Here is a 16,107-nt window from a genome sequence, read left to right on the forward strand (position 1 = left end):
GGTCGAAGCTCTCGCGGAGGTGGGAGTTAAAACTCCTTCTGACAGGAGATTCTGCCAGACGTTCCCAACAGACCCTCACAATACTTTTGGGCCTGCCAGGTCTGTCCGGCATCCTTCCCCACCATCCGAGTTGAGTCACCACCAGGTGATGATTGGTTGACAGCTCCACCCCTCTCTTCACCCGAGTGTCCAAGACAGGCCCCCGCAAGTCCGGTGAGATGACTACAAAGTCGATCATCGAACTGCGGCCTAGGGTGTCCTGGTGCCAAGTGCACATATGGACACCCTTATGCTTGAACATGGTGTTCGTTATGGACAATTTGTGACAAGCACAGAAGTCCAATAACAAAACACCACTCGGATTCCGATCAGGGGGGCCATTCCTCCCAATCACACCCCTCCAGGTCTCGCTGTCATTGCCAACATGGGCGTTGAAGTCCCCCAAGAGAACGAGGGAATCCCCAGAAGGAGCACTCTCCAGTACCCCCTCCAAGGACTCCAAAAAGGGTGGATACTCTGAACTGCTGTTTGGACCATAGGCACAAACAACAGTCAGGATCCGTCCCCCCACCCGAAGGCGGAGGGAAGCTATCCTCTCGTTTATTGGAGTAAACTCCAACATACAGGCACTGAGCCGGGGGGCAATAAGCATTGCCACCCCTGCCCCACCCCTGCCCGGCGCCTCTCACCAGTGGCAACTCCAGAGTGGAAGAGAGTCCAACCCCTCTCAAGAAGAGTGGTTCCGGAGCCCTTGCTGTGTGTCGAGGTGAGGCCAACTATATCCAGTCGGAACTTCTCAACCTCGCACACCAGCTCAGGCTCCTTCCCCACCAAAGAGGTGACGTTCCACGTCCCTAGAGCTAGTTTCTGGAGCCGAGGGTTGGACCGCCAAGGTCCCCGCCTTCGGCTGCCGCCCAGCTCACATTGCACCCGACCCCTCTGGTCCCTCCTATGGGTGGTGAGCCCACGGGACCGTAAAACCCGGTAGACAACGATAGTGCCGGCGACATGATCGTTGACTGTTGGCCTCATTCAAAACTGCCATAAAAATTCACCTTTCACGGGTGCAGAAACGGAGATAGTCATCACGACTCTGTCCATCACATCTTCATTCATTTTCCAACGTTATCGGTTGTGCTATTGCATGTTTTTGGAAGCGGGAGGAAACCACCTCCAAAAATTCCAGAAATTCTGCTATTGATTTAACAAAAATTGTTCCATCCCACAGCTGTGTAGAGTCTACTGTTGAGGACTAAAGGATTCATCTCAACATGCCCTCTCGTGGACTAAACGAATTCAGGATGTAAACTTAATCAGCACTGATTCAAGCAGCCAGCGTCTGACTCGAAGTGACATGCCCTTGCTCATAACAGATTCTTTTATGCTCGTTTCCAGTCGTGGCTGAGGATGTACGGTTACCTGTCCCAGCCCAGCAGGCAGATGTCAACGATGCGATCAGCTCAGGTCCTATCCCACGCCATCAGTGACATGCAGCAGTTTTATGGACTGGAGGTCACTGGACGAATGGACCCTCGAACCATCAGGTCAGCAAGATGTTTTTATACATTTACACAAGTAATATGAAACAGCACTGAAACCTGTTTTGGAATGAACTTAGAATATGGTATTACAATTTGGCCAGTGTCTGCATTTACTTGTCAAATCTTCCCTCCCTCAGTGCTTATGAGTAATTGCTCAGCAGCCTGGCTGCAATCGGCACCTATTCAGTACAAAATAGTGCAGAAATATCAACAAGAGGACTCTGGGGTTTTAACATCACTCCATTCATCACTTCTCTTGGGTGCCACTTCCTTTTCAAAAAACATATACGAACCTTCTTTCCGCTCCATCAGTGCCATGAAGAGACCCCGATGCGGTGTGCCTGACAAGTTCGGAGGCCAGATCAAAACTAATGTTCGGCGGAAACGTTTTGCAATCACTGGGCATAAATGGAGCAAGAACCATCTCACTTACAGGTAGAAGATCAAAAATAAAGGAGATGCTTCAAATTGGCTGAAAGAGAACCTGACTTGCTACAAATGCACATTAAATTTGCAAAGTCTTTGTTACTAACAAAGACTTTGAATTAAAAAAATATATTTAAAGATTTAAATTATTTTATATATTGCTGAGTTAAGCGCAGTGGAAACTCGGTTCTCAAACATAATTCGTTCTGTAATACAGTAGTCCCTCGATATAATGCGGTTCATCTTCCGCGACCTCGCTTTTTTGCGGAGTTTTTTAAAGCAATTTTTCAGATATTATTTTTGCACTTGAATGCGTCTTGAAGCGGCGCAAGGACGAAGAGGCGCGGTCGGAGGAACTGGGAAATACGCGCGAGTTGCTATTAATAACTTCTCATGTGTTCAACCTCGTAGGTTGATCATTAAAATTAAATTTGTTATTTCTAAAAGCTATCATGTTTATTTGTTAAGCGTTTGTTTTATAGCGCTCTTATTCTCTGTGAAAAGAGGCTTTTATTTTGTAGGAGCATAAACGTCACGTCCCTTTTGGGTTTTGTTTCTTCCTGTTTATACATGTAGCCGCTGCCGTTCCGCTGTGCTAAGCTATCCAATAAAGCAGCATGAGAGGCTAAAGACAGCACGAGTAGAATATTTGTTCTTCTGCACTCCAAGCAGCTCTTTCCTCGACCTGCACGCCTTAACATTATTAACAGGAAAACGTTTACTGTACGTACTATATATTTATATTTCTCAAACAAATGTTTAGTTCTGAAAAGGTTTTGATCTTTGGTTTTATTCTATAATACTGAAACAATCTATTTAGATTAATGCCTGACTGTTAAACGTGTATAAAGTGTGTGGTGAGGGGTTTTACAGCCTTAAAACATTTAAGTACATGTATAATAATTGTAAAAAAAATAAAGATCACTACATTGCGGATTTCACTTATTGCGGGTTATTTTTAGAACGTAACCCCCGCGGAAAATGAGGGACTACTGTACTATATTTCCCATAAGAAATAATGGAAACTCTGTTTGACTTCCGAGGCATTTTAAACTCATTTTTTTCAAAAAACCAAGTTCGACTACCAAGTCGTTCGATAACCCGAGGTTCCACTGTATTGTTTTCTGTGGTTTCTAGTTCAAGTTACTGAGCTTTTATGATTTTTACTTTTTTAAATGTTTGACTTTAGACTTGGAGATATGAGCCTTTGTGAGGTTTATTTTTCTCTCTCCTCCTGTGTTGCCTAGTATCCAGAACTACACTCCAAAGATTGGAGAGTATAACTCATATGAAGCCATCCGCCAGGCTTTTAAAGTCTGGGAGGGCATGACCCCATTGACCTTTGATGAAATCCCATACCAGGAGATCAAGTATGGACGCCGGAAGGAACCCGACATCATGATCTTCTTTGCTTCGGGTTTTCACGGAGACAGCTCTCCTTTTGATGGAGAAGGGGGTTTCCTCGCTCATGCCTACTTTCCTGGACCTGGAATGGGTGGGGACACACATTTTGACTCTGATGAACCTTGGACAATAGGAAACCAGAATGTACAAGGTAAACAATTCCTCCCAGTATAATGTTGAATACCTGATGTATGTTGGACATTTGGAACACTAGCAATTCTCCCTCCAAATACTATAGAGAAATATAATTTAAAACCTAAAAGTACTTACAAGACAGGACACAACAACTAGCAACTAACAAGAAACAGATAAGAGGACAATAAATAAAGGTGGAAACAAATGTTAAATAATAAAAAAATGTCCAAAATAAATTTTGAAACTTTAGAAATGAGGCAATGAGAGGGACAGTGAAGGTTAGACGTTTTGGAGACAAGGTCAGAGAGACCAGACTTTGATGAGAGGAGAGACAGGGACTATATCGGTAGAAGGATGCTGAGGATGGAACTGCCAGGGAACAGGACTAGAGGACGACCCAGGAGAAGAGACATGGACGTAGTGAGGGAGGACATGAGAGTGGCTGGTGTTGGTTAGGACGATGCAAAGGACAGGGCTAGAGGACGACCCAGGAGAAGAGACATGGACGTAGTGAGGGAGGACATGAGAGTGGCTGGTGTTGGTTAGGACGATGCAAAGGACAGGGCTAGAGGACGACCCAGGAGAAGAGACATGGACGTAGTGAGGGAGGACATGAGAGTGGCTGGTGTTGGGGAGGACGATGCAAAGGACAGGGCTAGAGGACGACCCAGGAGAAGAGACATGGACGTAGTGAGGGAGGACATGAGAGTGGCTGGTGTTGGGGAGGACGATGCAAAGGACAGGGCTAGAGGACGACCCAGGAGAAGAGACATGGACGTAGTGAGGAAGGACATGAGAGTGGCTGGTGTTGGGGAGGACGATGCAAAGGACAGGGCTAGAGGACGACCCAGGAGAAGAGACATGGACGTAGTGAGGGAGGACATGAGAGTGGCTGGTGTTGGGGAGGACGATGCAAAGGACAGGGCTAGAGGACGACCCAGGAGAAGAGACATGGACGTAGTGAGGGAGGACATGAGAGTGGCTGGTGTTGGGGAGGACGATGCAAAGGACAGGGTGAAGTGGAGAAGGTTGATTTGCTGTGGCGACCCTTGATGGGACACGATGAAAGTACAGTAGTAGCAAACCACTAAATGGTAACCCCTAGACACCAGCTATAGGTGGGTGGATGTTGAGCTGGCCTGTATGATGTCTGAGTGTAATTGTGGACATCAGACTCAATAAGCATGCAGAAGAATGATCTCAATAGCATTCCGCCACATCTAAGTAGAGTTGAGGTTTAATTCAGCCAGTTTATGTTTTATTGCGAAAAACCAAATTGCCTTACGGGGATAATACAGACTTATGAACTTGAAGCGCTCTCTCCTGACATCGTGTTTTGTTCTACAGTATATACTTGTCTTTCTCTCTGTCTACCCTTTTGATTACGCTGATTTCCCTGATTAGCCTCTTCTGTATTAGGTCCACATTACGAAGTGCAAAGTTTGTTTCTCTATACAGTTTACATGTTCTCCTTGTGTGCTCACCCCTGTATGGGTAAAAACATGAAATATAGGTGATTGGTGATTACCTCCAAGAAAAAAAACAAAAAAACGCTTCTTCAATACCAGGAGTCATACTTAAAATACAGGTTTATGTAGGTGAATCACGCACCAAGTCCGTTCTGCATAATATGTGGCACATGGTCCATCAGTACAATCACCGTTGATTTAAAGAAAACAACAACATCAACAAATGTGCTTGAGTAGATATTGGTGTAATAATCATTTAATAGTTATTAAAAGTTGTGGGGCTTCACAACTAACACAGCTAACCACTACCTCTGGCGTAGTGGGTAGCGCTGTTGCCTCACAGCAAGATGGTACTGGGTTTGAATCTGTCTGTCTGTGCACAGTTTGCATGTTTTCCCGTGTCTGCGTAGGTTTTCTCCGGGTTCTCCGGTTTCCTCCCGCCTCCAAAAACACGCAAATTAGGTGAATTCATTACTCAAAATTGTCCGTAGGTGTGATCATGTGCGTAAGTGGCTGTCTGTATCTTTGTGGCCCCGCAATGTGCTGGCGACGCGTCCAAGATGTACCCAGTCTCTCGTCCATAGCAAGCTGGTAGAGGCCCCAGCAACTCCCGTGACCCGCAAAGCAGAGGAGCGGCTGTCAAGAAACCGGTCCGTGGCAGGAAAAAGACTGGGGACGCTGCTCTAAGTCGACACAGTCTTTAGTTCATGTTCCGTTGCCTTCCGCGCTTCCATACTGTTATACCTTCTTTTAGTCCTCCTGTATGTGTAATGGAGTAAATAGTAGTAACGTTAAATCCTGCATAAATGGGAATAATTTATTTATTTTCGATTAATGTATTTGTCTTGTTTTCCTTTTATAATTACCGTATTTTCCCGACCATAGGGCGCACCTTATTATGGCGCAACATCAATGAACGCGTCTTTTTTATACAAAAGGCGCACCGGGTTTTAAGGCGCATTGAGCGAAACGAAACAGTCAGATAAGTCAAACTTTATTCAACTTATTCTCAAGATGAAACTCGCCCGGCGTCGCCTCCCTGTCTTGGTGAACGTGTGTTCTCCTTCTGTCATCCAACGCTCCCACGCAGCTCACAGTTTAACGGTGAACGGTTGGAGTTCTTTGGTTAATCCACCGGGGGTGATGATGATAAGCTAGTTTGCTAGTTAGCTCGTTAGCTAGCTTCACTTGGGTTTAGACCAGGGGTTGGGAACCTTTTTGACTAAGAGTTGAAGAGTTGACTATGTTGAAGGACAGCACCGGTACGTATCACTCCGCGAGGCTCCTGACCATAATACTATGTTGAAGGACAGCACCGGTACGTATCACTCCGCGAGGCTCCTGACTATAATACTATGTTGAAGGACAGCACCGGTACGTATCACTCCGCGAGGCTCCTGACCATAATACTATGTTGAAGGACAGCACCGGTACGTATCACGCCGCGAGGCTCCTGACTATAATACTATGTTGAAGGACAGCACCGGTACGTATCACTCCGCGAGGTTCCTGACTATAATACTATGTTGAAGGACAGCACCGGTACGTATCACTCCACGAGGCTCCTGACCATAATACTATGTTGAAGGACAGCACCGGTACGTATCACTCCGCGAGGCTCCTGATTATAATACTATGTTGAAGGACAGCACCGGTACGCATCACTCTGCGAGGCTCCTGACGACGGCAGCCGTAACGCTCCGACAATCCGTCTAGCGGTGCGGCTTCGTCGTACTAAAACATTTGGACTGATTTTTGAATGCCGTGCCCCACGTAAAAGGCGCACGGTCAACTTTTGAGAAAATTAAAGGATGTTAGGTGCGCGTTATGGTCGGGAAAATACGGTACACAGGTTTTTTTATTTCGTTTTTGTTTTAATGTACATCTCGGGGTATTTACGGTTTGGAGCTGTCCCCCAGCACTTCGTGTCTGAACACGCTATGAGGAGCAGTGGACGAGAGCGGTCCCCGAGATGTGCTAATGTACATTTTTCTGTATAAATCCAGGCAACGTGACGACAGAACCCATCCGTGTGTGGACTTTCCATTATTTGATACAAAACAACACAACGCAGAGGCAGCGAGACAGCCTCCGTAACATATGTATAACATCACTTTTTCTATATAATCTAATCTCTGAATGTTCAAAGGTAAAAGAGTTAACTGCAAATTGTTCCTGTTTGCTGATGACTCAGCACTCCTGATTTCGGGAGAGGACAAAGTGCAGGTTGAGGAGGCTCTCAGCTCTGAGGTCACCAGAATCCGTACTTGGCTTACGGATAACAAACTGTCACTACACCTCGGTAAAACAGAATCTATTCTTTTTGGGTCTAAACACTCTCTAAGTGAGATAAATGTTAATGATTTCAAGGTCACAGTCGATAATACAGTCATCTCCAGCAAAGAAGAGATTACCTATTTGGGCTGTGTTCTTGACAAATACCTGTCTGGCAATAGTATGGAAACTAAGGTGATCAAAAAAATCAATCAGAGAACAAGATTTTTGGGCAGAATGTCTGCTTTTGTCAACAAAAGTGCTCTCCGGACTCTTGCTGGAGTCCTCGTTCAGCCCCTCTTTGACTATGCTAGCACCTCCTGGTATTACAACATCAAAATGTCCCTGAAAACCAGGCTCCAAACCTCCCAAAACAAACTGATTCGGCTACTCCTCAATCTGGGGCCCATGACCCACCTTCTTCCTGGACATTTTGCTAGCCTAAAATGGCTCAGGGTAGAAGACAGGGTTCAACAACTCAAAATGGGATTGGCATTTAAAATAGTCAATGCAGCTCTGCCCTCAGTCCCCTCAATCCCTGCATACCTGAATAAACACCTTTTAAAACATTTTATGTTGAACGCACTTTATATTTAAAAGCAAACCTCAAAGTGCACAATAGTATAAAAAAACATAAAAACAAGCGATAAAATCAACAAATAAAACATAAAATTAACAAGCAAAGGAGGTACAACATTTGTTTTTCTGCAGAACCCACATTCTGGAGGTCATTAATGTGAGGCTGTTCTGCAGAACCCACATTCTGGAGGTCATTACTGTGTCAGGCTGTTCTGCAGAACCCACATTGGCGCCAGATTGTCAGTGATGTTTCCTGCTCTCCAGCCCTTCAGACCAGACCTCCTGTGCACCGACCCTCGCCTGCTTCCCGGACCCTGCCTCTTCGCCTGCCCCTTGTGTTTCGTCTGCCGGACCTGCCTGATCACCCGGTGTCTGACCCTCGCCTGCCCCTTGGACTCCCTCCTGCCTGCTCCCCCCAGGACCCGTCGGCCTGACCTGCCTGTCCTACCCGCCAATAAAAGCTCTGTTCGCACTTTTGCTCGTCTGCCTCGCGTTTGGGTCTTAACCTGCCTTAGGCCGTGACAGAACAATCTGGCCAGAAGATGGACCCAGCAGGCAGCCCTGACGACCCGATCCAGCACCATGAGAAGCAGCTGGCGTCCCTGGCCGAGGCACTTCAGTCCCTCGGAGCCCGACAGGACCGCTACGTGACTGTTCTCCAGGAGCAGTTCCGGAAAATGGCAGAGAGCCAGCGCGGTCCCGCCAGCCCAGGACAAGCCCCCACGGAGATGCGGCTGCCCCCGCCTGAACGCTGCTCCTGAGCCCCAGGAACCTGTCGGCCCTTCCTGGTCCAATGTTCACTGGTATTCGAGCAGCAGCCCTCCGCTTTCCCGTCCGAGCGATCCCGCGTTGCCTACATCGTCTCTCTCCTTACGGGGAGAGCGCGGGGCTGGGCGACGGCGGAGTGGGAGAGGCAAACCCCCGTCTGCTTCTCCATGTCCCGTTTCTCCGCCGAGATTTGGAAGATTTTCGACCAGGTCACCCCCGGGAGAGAAGCCGCCCGGGGCCTGATGACGGTGGTGCAAGCAGGGCGCACCGTCACTGATTACGCCATCCATTTCCGCACTCTGGCGGCCGAGAGTGCATGGAACCCGGATGCGTTGTGCGACGCCTTCTACCACGGGCTGTCGGCGGACATAAAGGACGAGCTGGCGACTCGCGATCCTCCGGCGGATCTGGACACCCTGGTCGCGTTGGCTGTCCGCATCGATGCGCGCCTGCGGGAGCGCAGGGACGAGAAGGGCCGCTTCGCCCCTGCATCCTCGGGGGGCCCTTTCCCCTTTATCCCGCGAGGTGGGGCAGCCCCGGCAGAGGAAGGCACTGCAGAACCCATGAAGTTGGGCCGGTCTCGTTTGTTGCCGGCGGAGAGGGAATGCCGTCTGCGACAAAGCTGCTGCCTGTATTGTGGTCAGCCCGGCCATTTTGTCAGCACCTGTCCGTTAAAGAGGCAAGACTCGCGAGCCGGGTCACTGTCCGGAAAAAGCCTCCTCGGCGTACGACCCTAGCCCGGCTCCGTTGCCCTGGAGGGGACCACCAGGTAGCGGCTCTTATCGACTCTGGTGCAGGCGATAACTTCCTGGACATCGCTGTGGCCACCCAGTTGGGACTGGGCATGGAGCCGTTAACCGAGCCGATCCAGGCCACAGCCCTTGACGGCCGCCTCCTCCACCAAGTCACGCACAGGACCCGCCCCCTCACCATGTTCCTAGCTGGCAACCATGTCGAGACCCTGACTTTCCTCCTGATCCGTGCACCTCACCAGCCCCTTGTCCTCGGGTACCCATGGCTCCGGCGCCACAACCCCCTGATTGACTGGGCAACCGGGTCGGTTCGGGAGTGGAGTCCTCGTTGTCTGTCCTCCTGCTTGACGTCGGCTATTCCCCCTTCCACAGCTCCTCAGCAGGTCCCCCGGGGTTCCAGCCTCACTGGGGGCCCCTCCCTTCCGCCCCATCGTCCATGTGTCCGCGCAGTTAATCTCCTGCCTGTGGCCTGTCCTCCCGGGGGGAGATTGTGTTCCCGGGTTGGGTCCAGAACGGAAGGGCCCGAAACCCGCCGCCGCATCCAGACGGGACCTCCCGCGCCGCCAGCCCCTCATGCCTGACTCCGTCGCCACTGGCCCCGTCTGTGCCCAAGGTCCTCAGCCCCGCTGCCATTCGCCTCCGCCTGCCTGGCTCCAGGAGCGTCTGCCCGGCCGTCCCCGTCTCCGGGGTCACGCCGGTCGGCTCCGGCCTGCTTCGGCCTGCCTCCGGGCCCCCTCCGCTCGCCCGGCTGGTCGGTGTGGCACCGGCCTGCGCCTTCGGGTCCGCTCCGGCCGGCCTGGGGGAACGTCGGGTGCCGTTCCTGGAGGGGGGGGTACTGTCATGCCTCGAGGCGGGGCGGGGCCATTCCCTCACTCTCTCCCTGTCTGCACCTCTCAGAGCTCCTGCAATCAGCTTCATGCCCATCACCTGTGCTCCTGCCACCACTTGCACCTCATCAGCCCGGACACTACTTGAGCTCAGCTCAGTCACCACACCGGCGCCAGATTGTCAGTGATGTTTCCTGCTTTCCAGCCCTTCAGACCAGACCTCCCGTGCACCGACCCTCGCCTGCTTCCCGGACCCTGCCTCTTCGCCTGCCCCTTGTGTTTCGTCTGCCGGACCTGCCTGGTCACCCGGTGTCTGACCCTCGCCTGCCCCTTGGGCTCCCTCGTGCATGCTCCCTGGACCCGTCGGCCTGACCTGCCTGTCCTACCCGCCAATAAAAGCTCTGTTCGCACTTTTGCTCGTCTGCCTCGAGTTTGGGTCCTAACCTGCCTTAGGCCATGACAATACAGATCACAGAGATGGTGGAATGTCAGTGAGTGGGAGTGTGTTCCAATCGGTGATATCTCGAGACGGGTCCCTTTGTTGTGCTACAGTACTTCAACAACTTTAAAGCAAAGTAGAAACTAATTACAGTCCGTCTGGCCTTTGTTAGATTCTAGTCCACTCAGAGCACAGACCTCCGCCAAGCAGCTCGTCCCCCTCCTAACTGGATCAGCACCAGAAGGTTCTAGATTGTTCTGGTATCTTTATACACCAACATGAAAAGTAAAGGTGAATGCGTATTTTTTAACTGATTTTTAAATCCCTAAATGGAATTTTCAATGTTAAAATTGAAATGTTTTCCTGACCTCATTCCGGATCAGATCCAGATGAAATCCATTGGTAAGATAGAATTCCCAACTCGACTTGATTGTTTCAAATTCCAGAAAATTCGGTAAATAATAGAGAAAGTAAGAAGGTTGGTGGCGTTGCGTTGTTTGTGGACAAGAAAATGCTTTTCAAGGTTGATGGAAAGCAGTCGGTGGTCGTGGATAGTGTTCTTGGATGTGTTATTAGAAAGAAAGAAAAATGTCATTGTGAGCTGCAAATCCAGAACACCTCCCCCCTACATGACTGTGTCAAATTCCAGAAGCATTTGTCAATAATCATCTGAGATATTGAAGAACACATTTTAAGATCCATTGACTGCAATGTTAACAAAAATGTCAAAGTGATCCATAATCCAGGATCTCTTCTGGGTCATCACCATCATCATGTTCCTGCTGACGTTCCCAACATTTCCCGATAATTTTATTAAGATCCGTCAGTAACTTTTTGAGTTAACCTGCTATCAGACTGACAAACAAACAAACCAACGCTGGCGATTACGGAACCACATCTAAGTACCTCGGGGGGGTAATTAGTTTGGACCTTTTACGGACACGGTCTTCATTAGAGACTAGATTCACTAGTGATGATGTGTTTTTATCTCCTTATCGCTGATGTACTTTTGCTTCTGTGATGAAAGACCAATTATGTTATTCCACTGCATTAATCATTGTGAAACACATGGCATTTGTTCTCTTCTATATACCGGTAATTGTAAATGACAAATCTTACTATTTGATAATGTATCCCATTTTACAGATACATTGACTAGTTTTATAGACAAATCAACTAATTAAAATGAAATTATTTACAAAACTAATAAAATGAAATATTGTGGGGGGTTTGGAGCTAATGGAAATGTTTGGATATTTTTAACTACCATTTCCAGCTGCTGTGTTTCACCCTTTCTGAGAATTGCTAGTAAATTACAATATTTGGCTGCATGATTTTTAATCTGGTGATGGACAATAAACCCTTCTGACAGAGTCCTGTGATGCTTTGGTGAGACCGTTCTTCTCTGGGAGCCCCCTTGAGCGCCACCAGGCTGTGGTAAACGGCTGAACGAGGCTTCACAGGCTTGAATGCGACTCGTTCGTGTCTAAATGGTGACTGAGCTTCTAACTTCACTGAGAATTCTGAAGTGCATTCCTCTTTTCTGTCAAAGAGAATGGTTGTGATAGTTCCTCACAAAGTCTTCTTTGTGAGGAACTATCACAACCCCCCCCCCCCCCCCCATCTCTCTCTGAGTCTGACCCTCAGCTATTTCCCCTCGGTCAGTATTGGCTTAATACGCTATGAGAACCTTCATGTGACTCGATAATGGGAAGATGATTTCCTGAATGTGTTTTTGCAACCCCCCCCCCCCCATCACCAAGCCTCAAACCACTGACAGCATGTCAACAGTGCAAATCTGATCACTCAGCAGAGGCCATCAGGTCTGATGAAATGGCTAGCAGGGTCAGAGGTCAAAGAGAGTAGGCCCCTGCAATAAAGAGTTATTGACCGAGGGAAGTACCCAAATGTGTGCTGGCCTGTCTGAAGAGGCAAGCTTAAAGGAACACGTTCAGTTTTAAGGGTCACAGTGTGTCCAGAGAGGAAGCTGATGCATGTTTCAGCTGAAGAGATTTAGAGTTGTGTGCTTTTAATCAGCAACCATTGCTTTGGTGATTACCCTCGCCGAAGGGGAGGCGAGGGTATTGCAATTGGGTGTGTTTGTATGTTTGTTTGTTTGTTGTATGTTTGCTTGTCTGTCTGTCGGTCTGTTTGTTTGTTTGTCTGTCCGAGCGCATAACTCAAAAACTAGGAACCCTCCTCACACTTCTCTGCCCAAAACCTGCCAACCGAAACCAGGCTCCACACCATGGGCGACTGGGCATTCTGCCATACAGCCCCTACCCTGTGGAATTCCCTTGAGAGCACCACAGTAATACATGCTTTTAAAACTGGACCCTTCCTTTTTTGAAAATAATTTCCTTAGTTCTTTAAGTCTATGCTTTGTAACATTTTTTTTGCCTGGCCTATTTCTGTTTTTATATGATGCTTGCTTTGTTTTTTTACCCTCGCCGAAGGGGAGGCGAGGGTATTGCAATTGGGTCCGTTTGTCTGTTTGTCTGTTTGTTTGTCTGTCTGTCCGAGCGCATAACTCAAAAACTAGTAACCCAATCGACTTGATATTTTTACACAAGCAAGATTCTGTCCGTGGCTCGGTCCTCCCCGAGAATGGCGTTGATCCGGATCTGGATCCAGATTCTAGAATTATTTTTACATCTGGAATTGTGCCTGTGCTGTAAACTGCCACTTTAAGAGGGAGGGACACGAATGGCATGATGGGAAAAAGAGTCCAGAAGGAGTCTTGTAGTACGTTCCGGAGCAGCAAGCTAGAGCAGGTTTGGCCCCTCTGATCCGGAAGCCCTGTTTACTGTCTCACAAGATCCAATAGTCTATTGGAGGCGGGGTCTGCAGTCTCTGGTTGTCTTTCTAGTTTGTGATTGTGATATTGACTGCCCGTATTTAGCAGCGAGATCCACTCTGACGTGCAGCTTTTGTATTCCTGGTTTTTTTCATCAACACACTTCTTTCATGTCGTGTAGCCTCAAACAATTCCTCCCACAAGGCCATGCAACACAAACAGGGATGGATTCACATCATTAATATGTGAGTCTTTGCAGGCAATGACCTCTTCCTGGTGGCAGTCCATGAACTGGGCCACGCTCTGGGCTTAGAGCACTCCAACAACCCACTGGCCATCATGGCTCCGTTCTACCAGTGGATGGAGACTGAGAACTTCCAGCTGCCTGATGATGACCGCCGAGGCATCCAACAGATCTACGGTGAGATTATTGTCCTGACTCTCCTGAAAAAAATAATAAAAAAGCTTTTGTATATAACTCCAAATAGGTTTGCTGTAATTAGGCAGTGTGTGTCTCAAACACTCGTCCCAGATCCTGGTAAAATGGTAAAATGGTAAAATGTTAGAATGATAAACCCTCCTTGTTTCTTCCTGCAGGTCAACCAGACAGTGGCCCCGCCCAGGCCCTGCCCACAGTGACCGCCAGGCCACCTCAAACACCTCCCCGGCACCCTGACCGCCCCAGGACCACTGAAAGACCAGATCACTATGGACCCAATATCTGTGAAGGAAACTTTGACGCTGTTGCCATGCTCCGAGGGGAGATGTTTGTTTTCAAGGTAAATGGTTTGAGGGTCAAGAACTAATGTCCTTTTCAGTTCTGCCACTGCTATCTCGATTCAGTCAATGATCACAACGAGCTAGAGCGACACGTTCAGATTAATAATACTTCATTAGACATCCGAGGTGATTTCCTCACAGGTTAGCTGAGTCAATAGGAGGCTAATGGCGTGTGCATGGCGAGCGAGTGGTCTGCTCTCAATCAGGTGGATTGTAAACCAGCTGGTATGTTCTATGAGATGGAACACCGTTAAAGTGGTGGGGTGTGGCCCGGTGTTTCCTTCAGGGGCCTCCGGACACCACAAGAAAACATGAACTATACGACGAAGCAGCAGGAATACGCCAGAGAGACACGCCAGCACAGATCATTTAGCTGTGCTTTGCTGGTCTCTATGATCTGATATAGTTACCCCGTAGTTGTTTTCCGATTCCACATATGCGTTTTGGCATTACACGTTCCTCGTCATAATATTTATGTGATCGGGAATTAAATGATGATTTCACCCATAAGGAAAACCTCTGTCATGTGAAGTCCCTCAAAAAACCCCGAAATCTGGATCTTCATTTGAAGAACCTGACTGTCCTTGGAGCTCGTATGATCTTCAGAAGCCTAAAGATCATGAATTTAAAAGAAATGATTTTTGCTTTTTGTTCTGAAATGGCCTACACGTTGCTCCAAGGTGTTTGTTTGCACCTTGTCTGAAGTGTACGAGTACATGGAAATATCTGAAAAGTGTCAGTAGGAATGTTTAATCCTCGTATTAGTGCAGCACCAGAAAGGTAAGCGGTGATGTGTTTGAGTGCGTCCAGCTTTTGGTTCCCTGATATTAGACAGAGCTGGACACCCAGAATTTACTGCAAACTTTAACAAATGTCACACTTTTGGCATTTAACAGTGATTGGCAGTAGCAGGTCAGTCACATTTTAACGAGACCCCCCCCCCCCCCCCCAGCACATGTAAATGGTGAAATGGAGAGCGACATGACGACTGCTGTAACGCCGGTCTCGTGGGGGTTTTGTTTGGAGTGTTGTCACAGATAGATTGTGGTACAAGTAGCCGATGCACAAGATCAGTGTATAAATATCTCCTACGTTGGACAGGAAGTGTCTGACTCTGAGCAGCACTTATGAGGCTCGGCTGCACATTCGCTGCACATGACCAGACGGCTATTTTTGTATTTTGGCTTTCATTCACATCCGTGAAGCGCGTCCAGATAGCAGCAATCGGTGTTAAAACGGACGTCCCGATCAGCAGCAGCTTCACGTTCGTAGTTTCTGACGATGTACTGCGTTGCGTTGAGCCCAGAGACCTGCTAAACCAGTGAATTGGAGCTGCTTCAGCGTTAGCGTATTATTGTGAGCGGTAATTCATGAATATTCATTCAGCTACTTTCAGGTGGAGTTTAAAGACAAGCTGCTTGTATTTCATGGCAGAGAACTTAAGAACGACACATAACAAGCGTCACATTGAATATATCTATTAGATAGAATGTTAGAGTACAAGTACAAACAGTAGCATGTATTACAGTACAAGTACAGTCACACAGTAGCATGTATTACAGTACAAGTACAGTCACACAGTAGCATGTATTACAGTACAAGTACAAACAGTAGCATGTATTACAGTACAAGTACAGTCACACAGTAGCATGTATTACAGTACAAGTACAGTCACACAGTAGCATGTATTACAGTACAAGTACAAACAGTAGCATGTATTACAGTACAAGTACAAACAGTAGCATGTATTATAGTACAAGTACAGTCTCACAATAGCATGTATTACAGTACAAGTACAGTCAAACAGCAGCATGTATTACAGTACAAGTACAGTCTCACAGTAGCATGTATTACAGTACAAGTACAGTCTCACAATAGCATGTATTACAGTACAAGTACAGTCAAACAGTAGCATG

General features: G+C 47.9%; 1 protein-coding gene across 1 annotated transcript in view; it reads left to right on the forward strand.

Annotated features, from left to right (window-relative positions):
- mmp15b (matrix metallopeptidase 15b) overlaps positions 1–16,107 on the forward strand; it is a 51,551-nt gene that overhangs the window by 13,194 nt on the left and 22,250 nt on the right. The window contains exons 2-7 of the mRNA XM_068741885.1: positions 1,396–1,544; positions 1,854–1,976; positions 3,215–3,522; positions 13,671–13,832; positions 13,915–13,917; positions 14,009–14,190. Coding sequence (XP_068597986.1) covers positions 1,396–1,544; positions 1,854–1,976; positions 3,215–3,522; positions 13,671–13,832; positions 13,915–13,917; positions 14,009–14,190 — 927 coding nt within the window. The remainder of the gene's footprint in view (positions 1–1,395; positions 1,545–1,853; positions 1,977–3,214; positions 3,523–13,670; positions 13,833–13,914; positions 13,918–14,008; positions 14,191–16,107) is intronic.

Source organism: Brachionichthys hirsutus, chromosome 1 (genome assembly GCF_040956055.1).
Source record: "Brachionichthys hirsutus isolate HB-005 chromosome 1, CSIRO-AGI_Bhir_v1, whole genome shotgun sequence".
Lineage (NCBI taxonomy): Eukaryota > Metazoa > Chordata > Actinopteri > Lophiiformes > Brachionichthyidae > Brachionichthys > Brachionichthys hirsutus.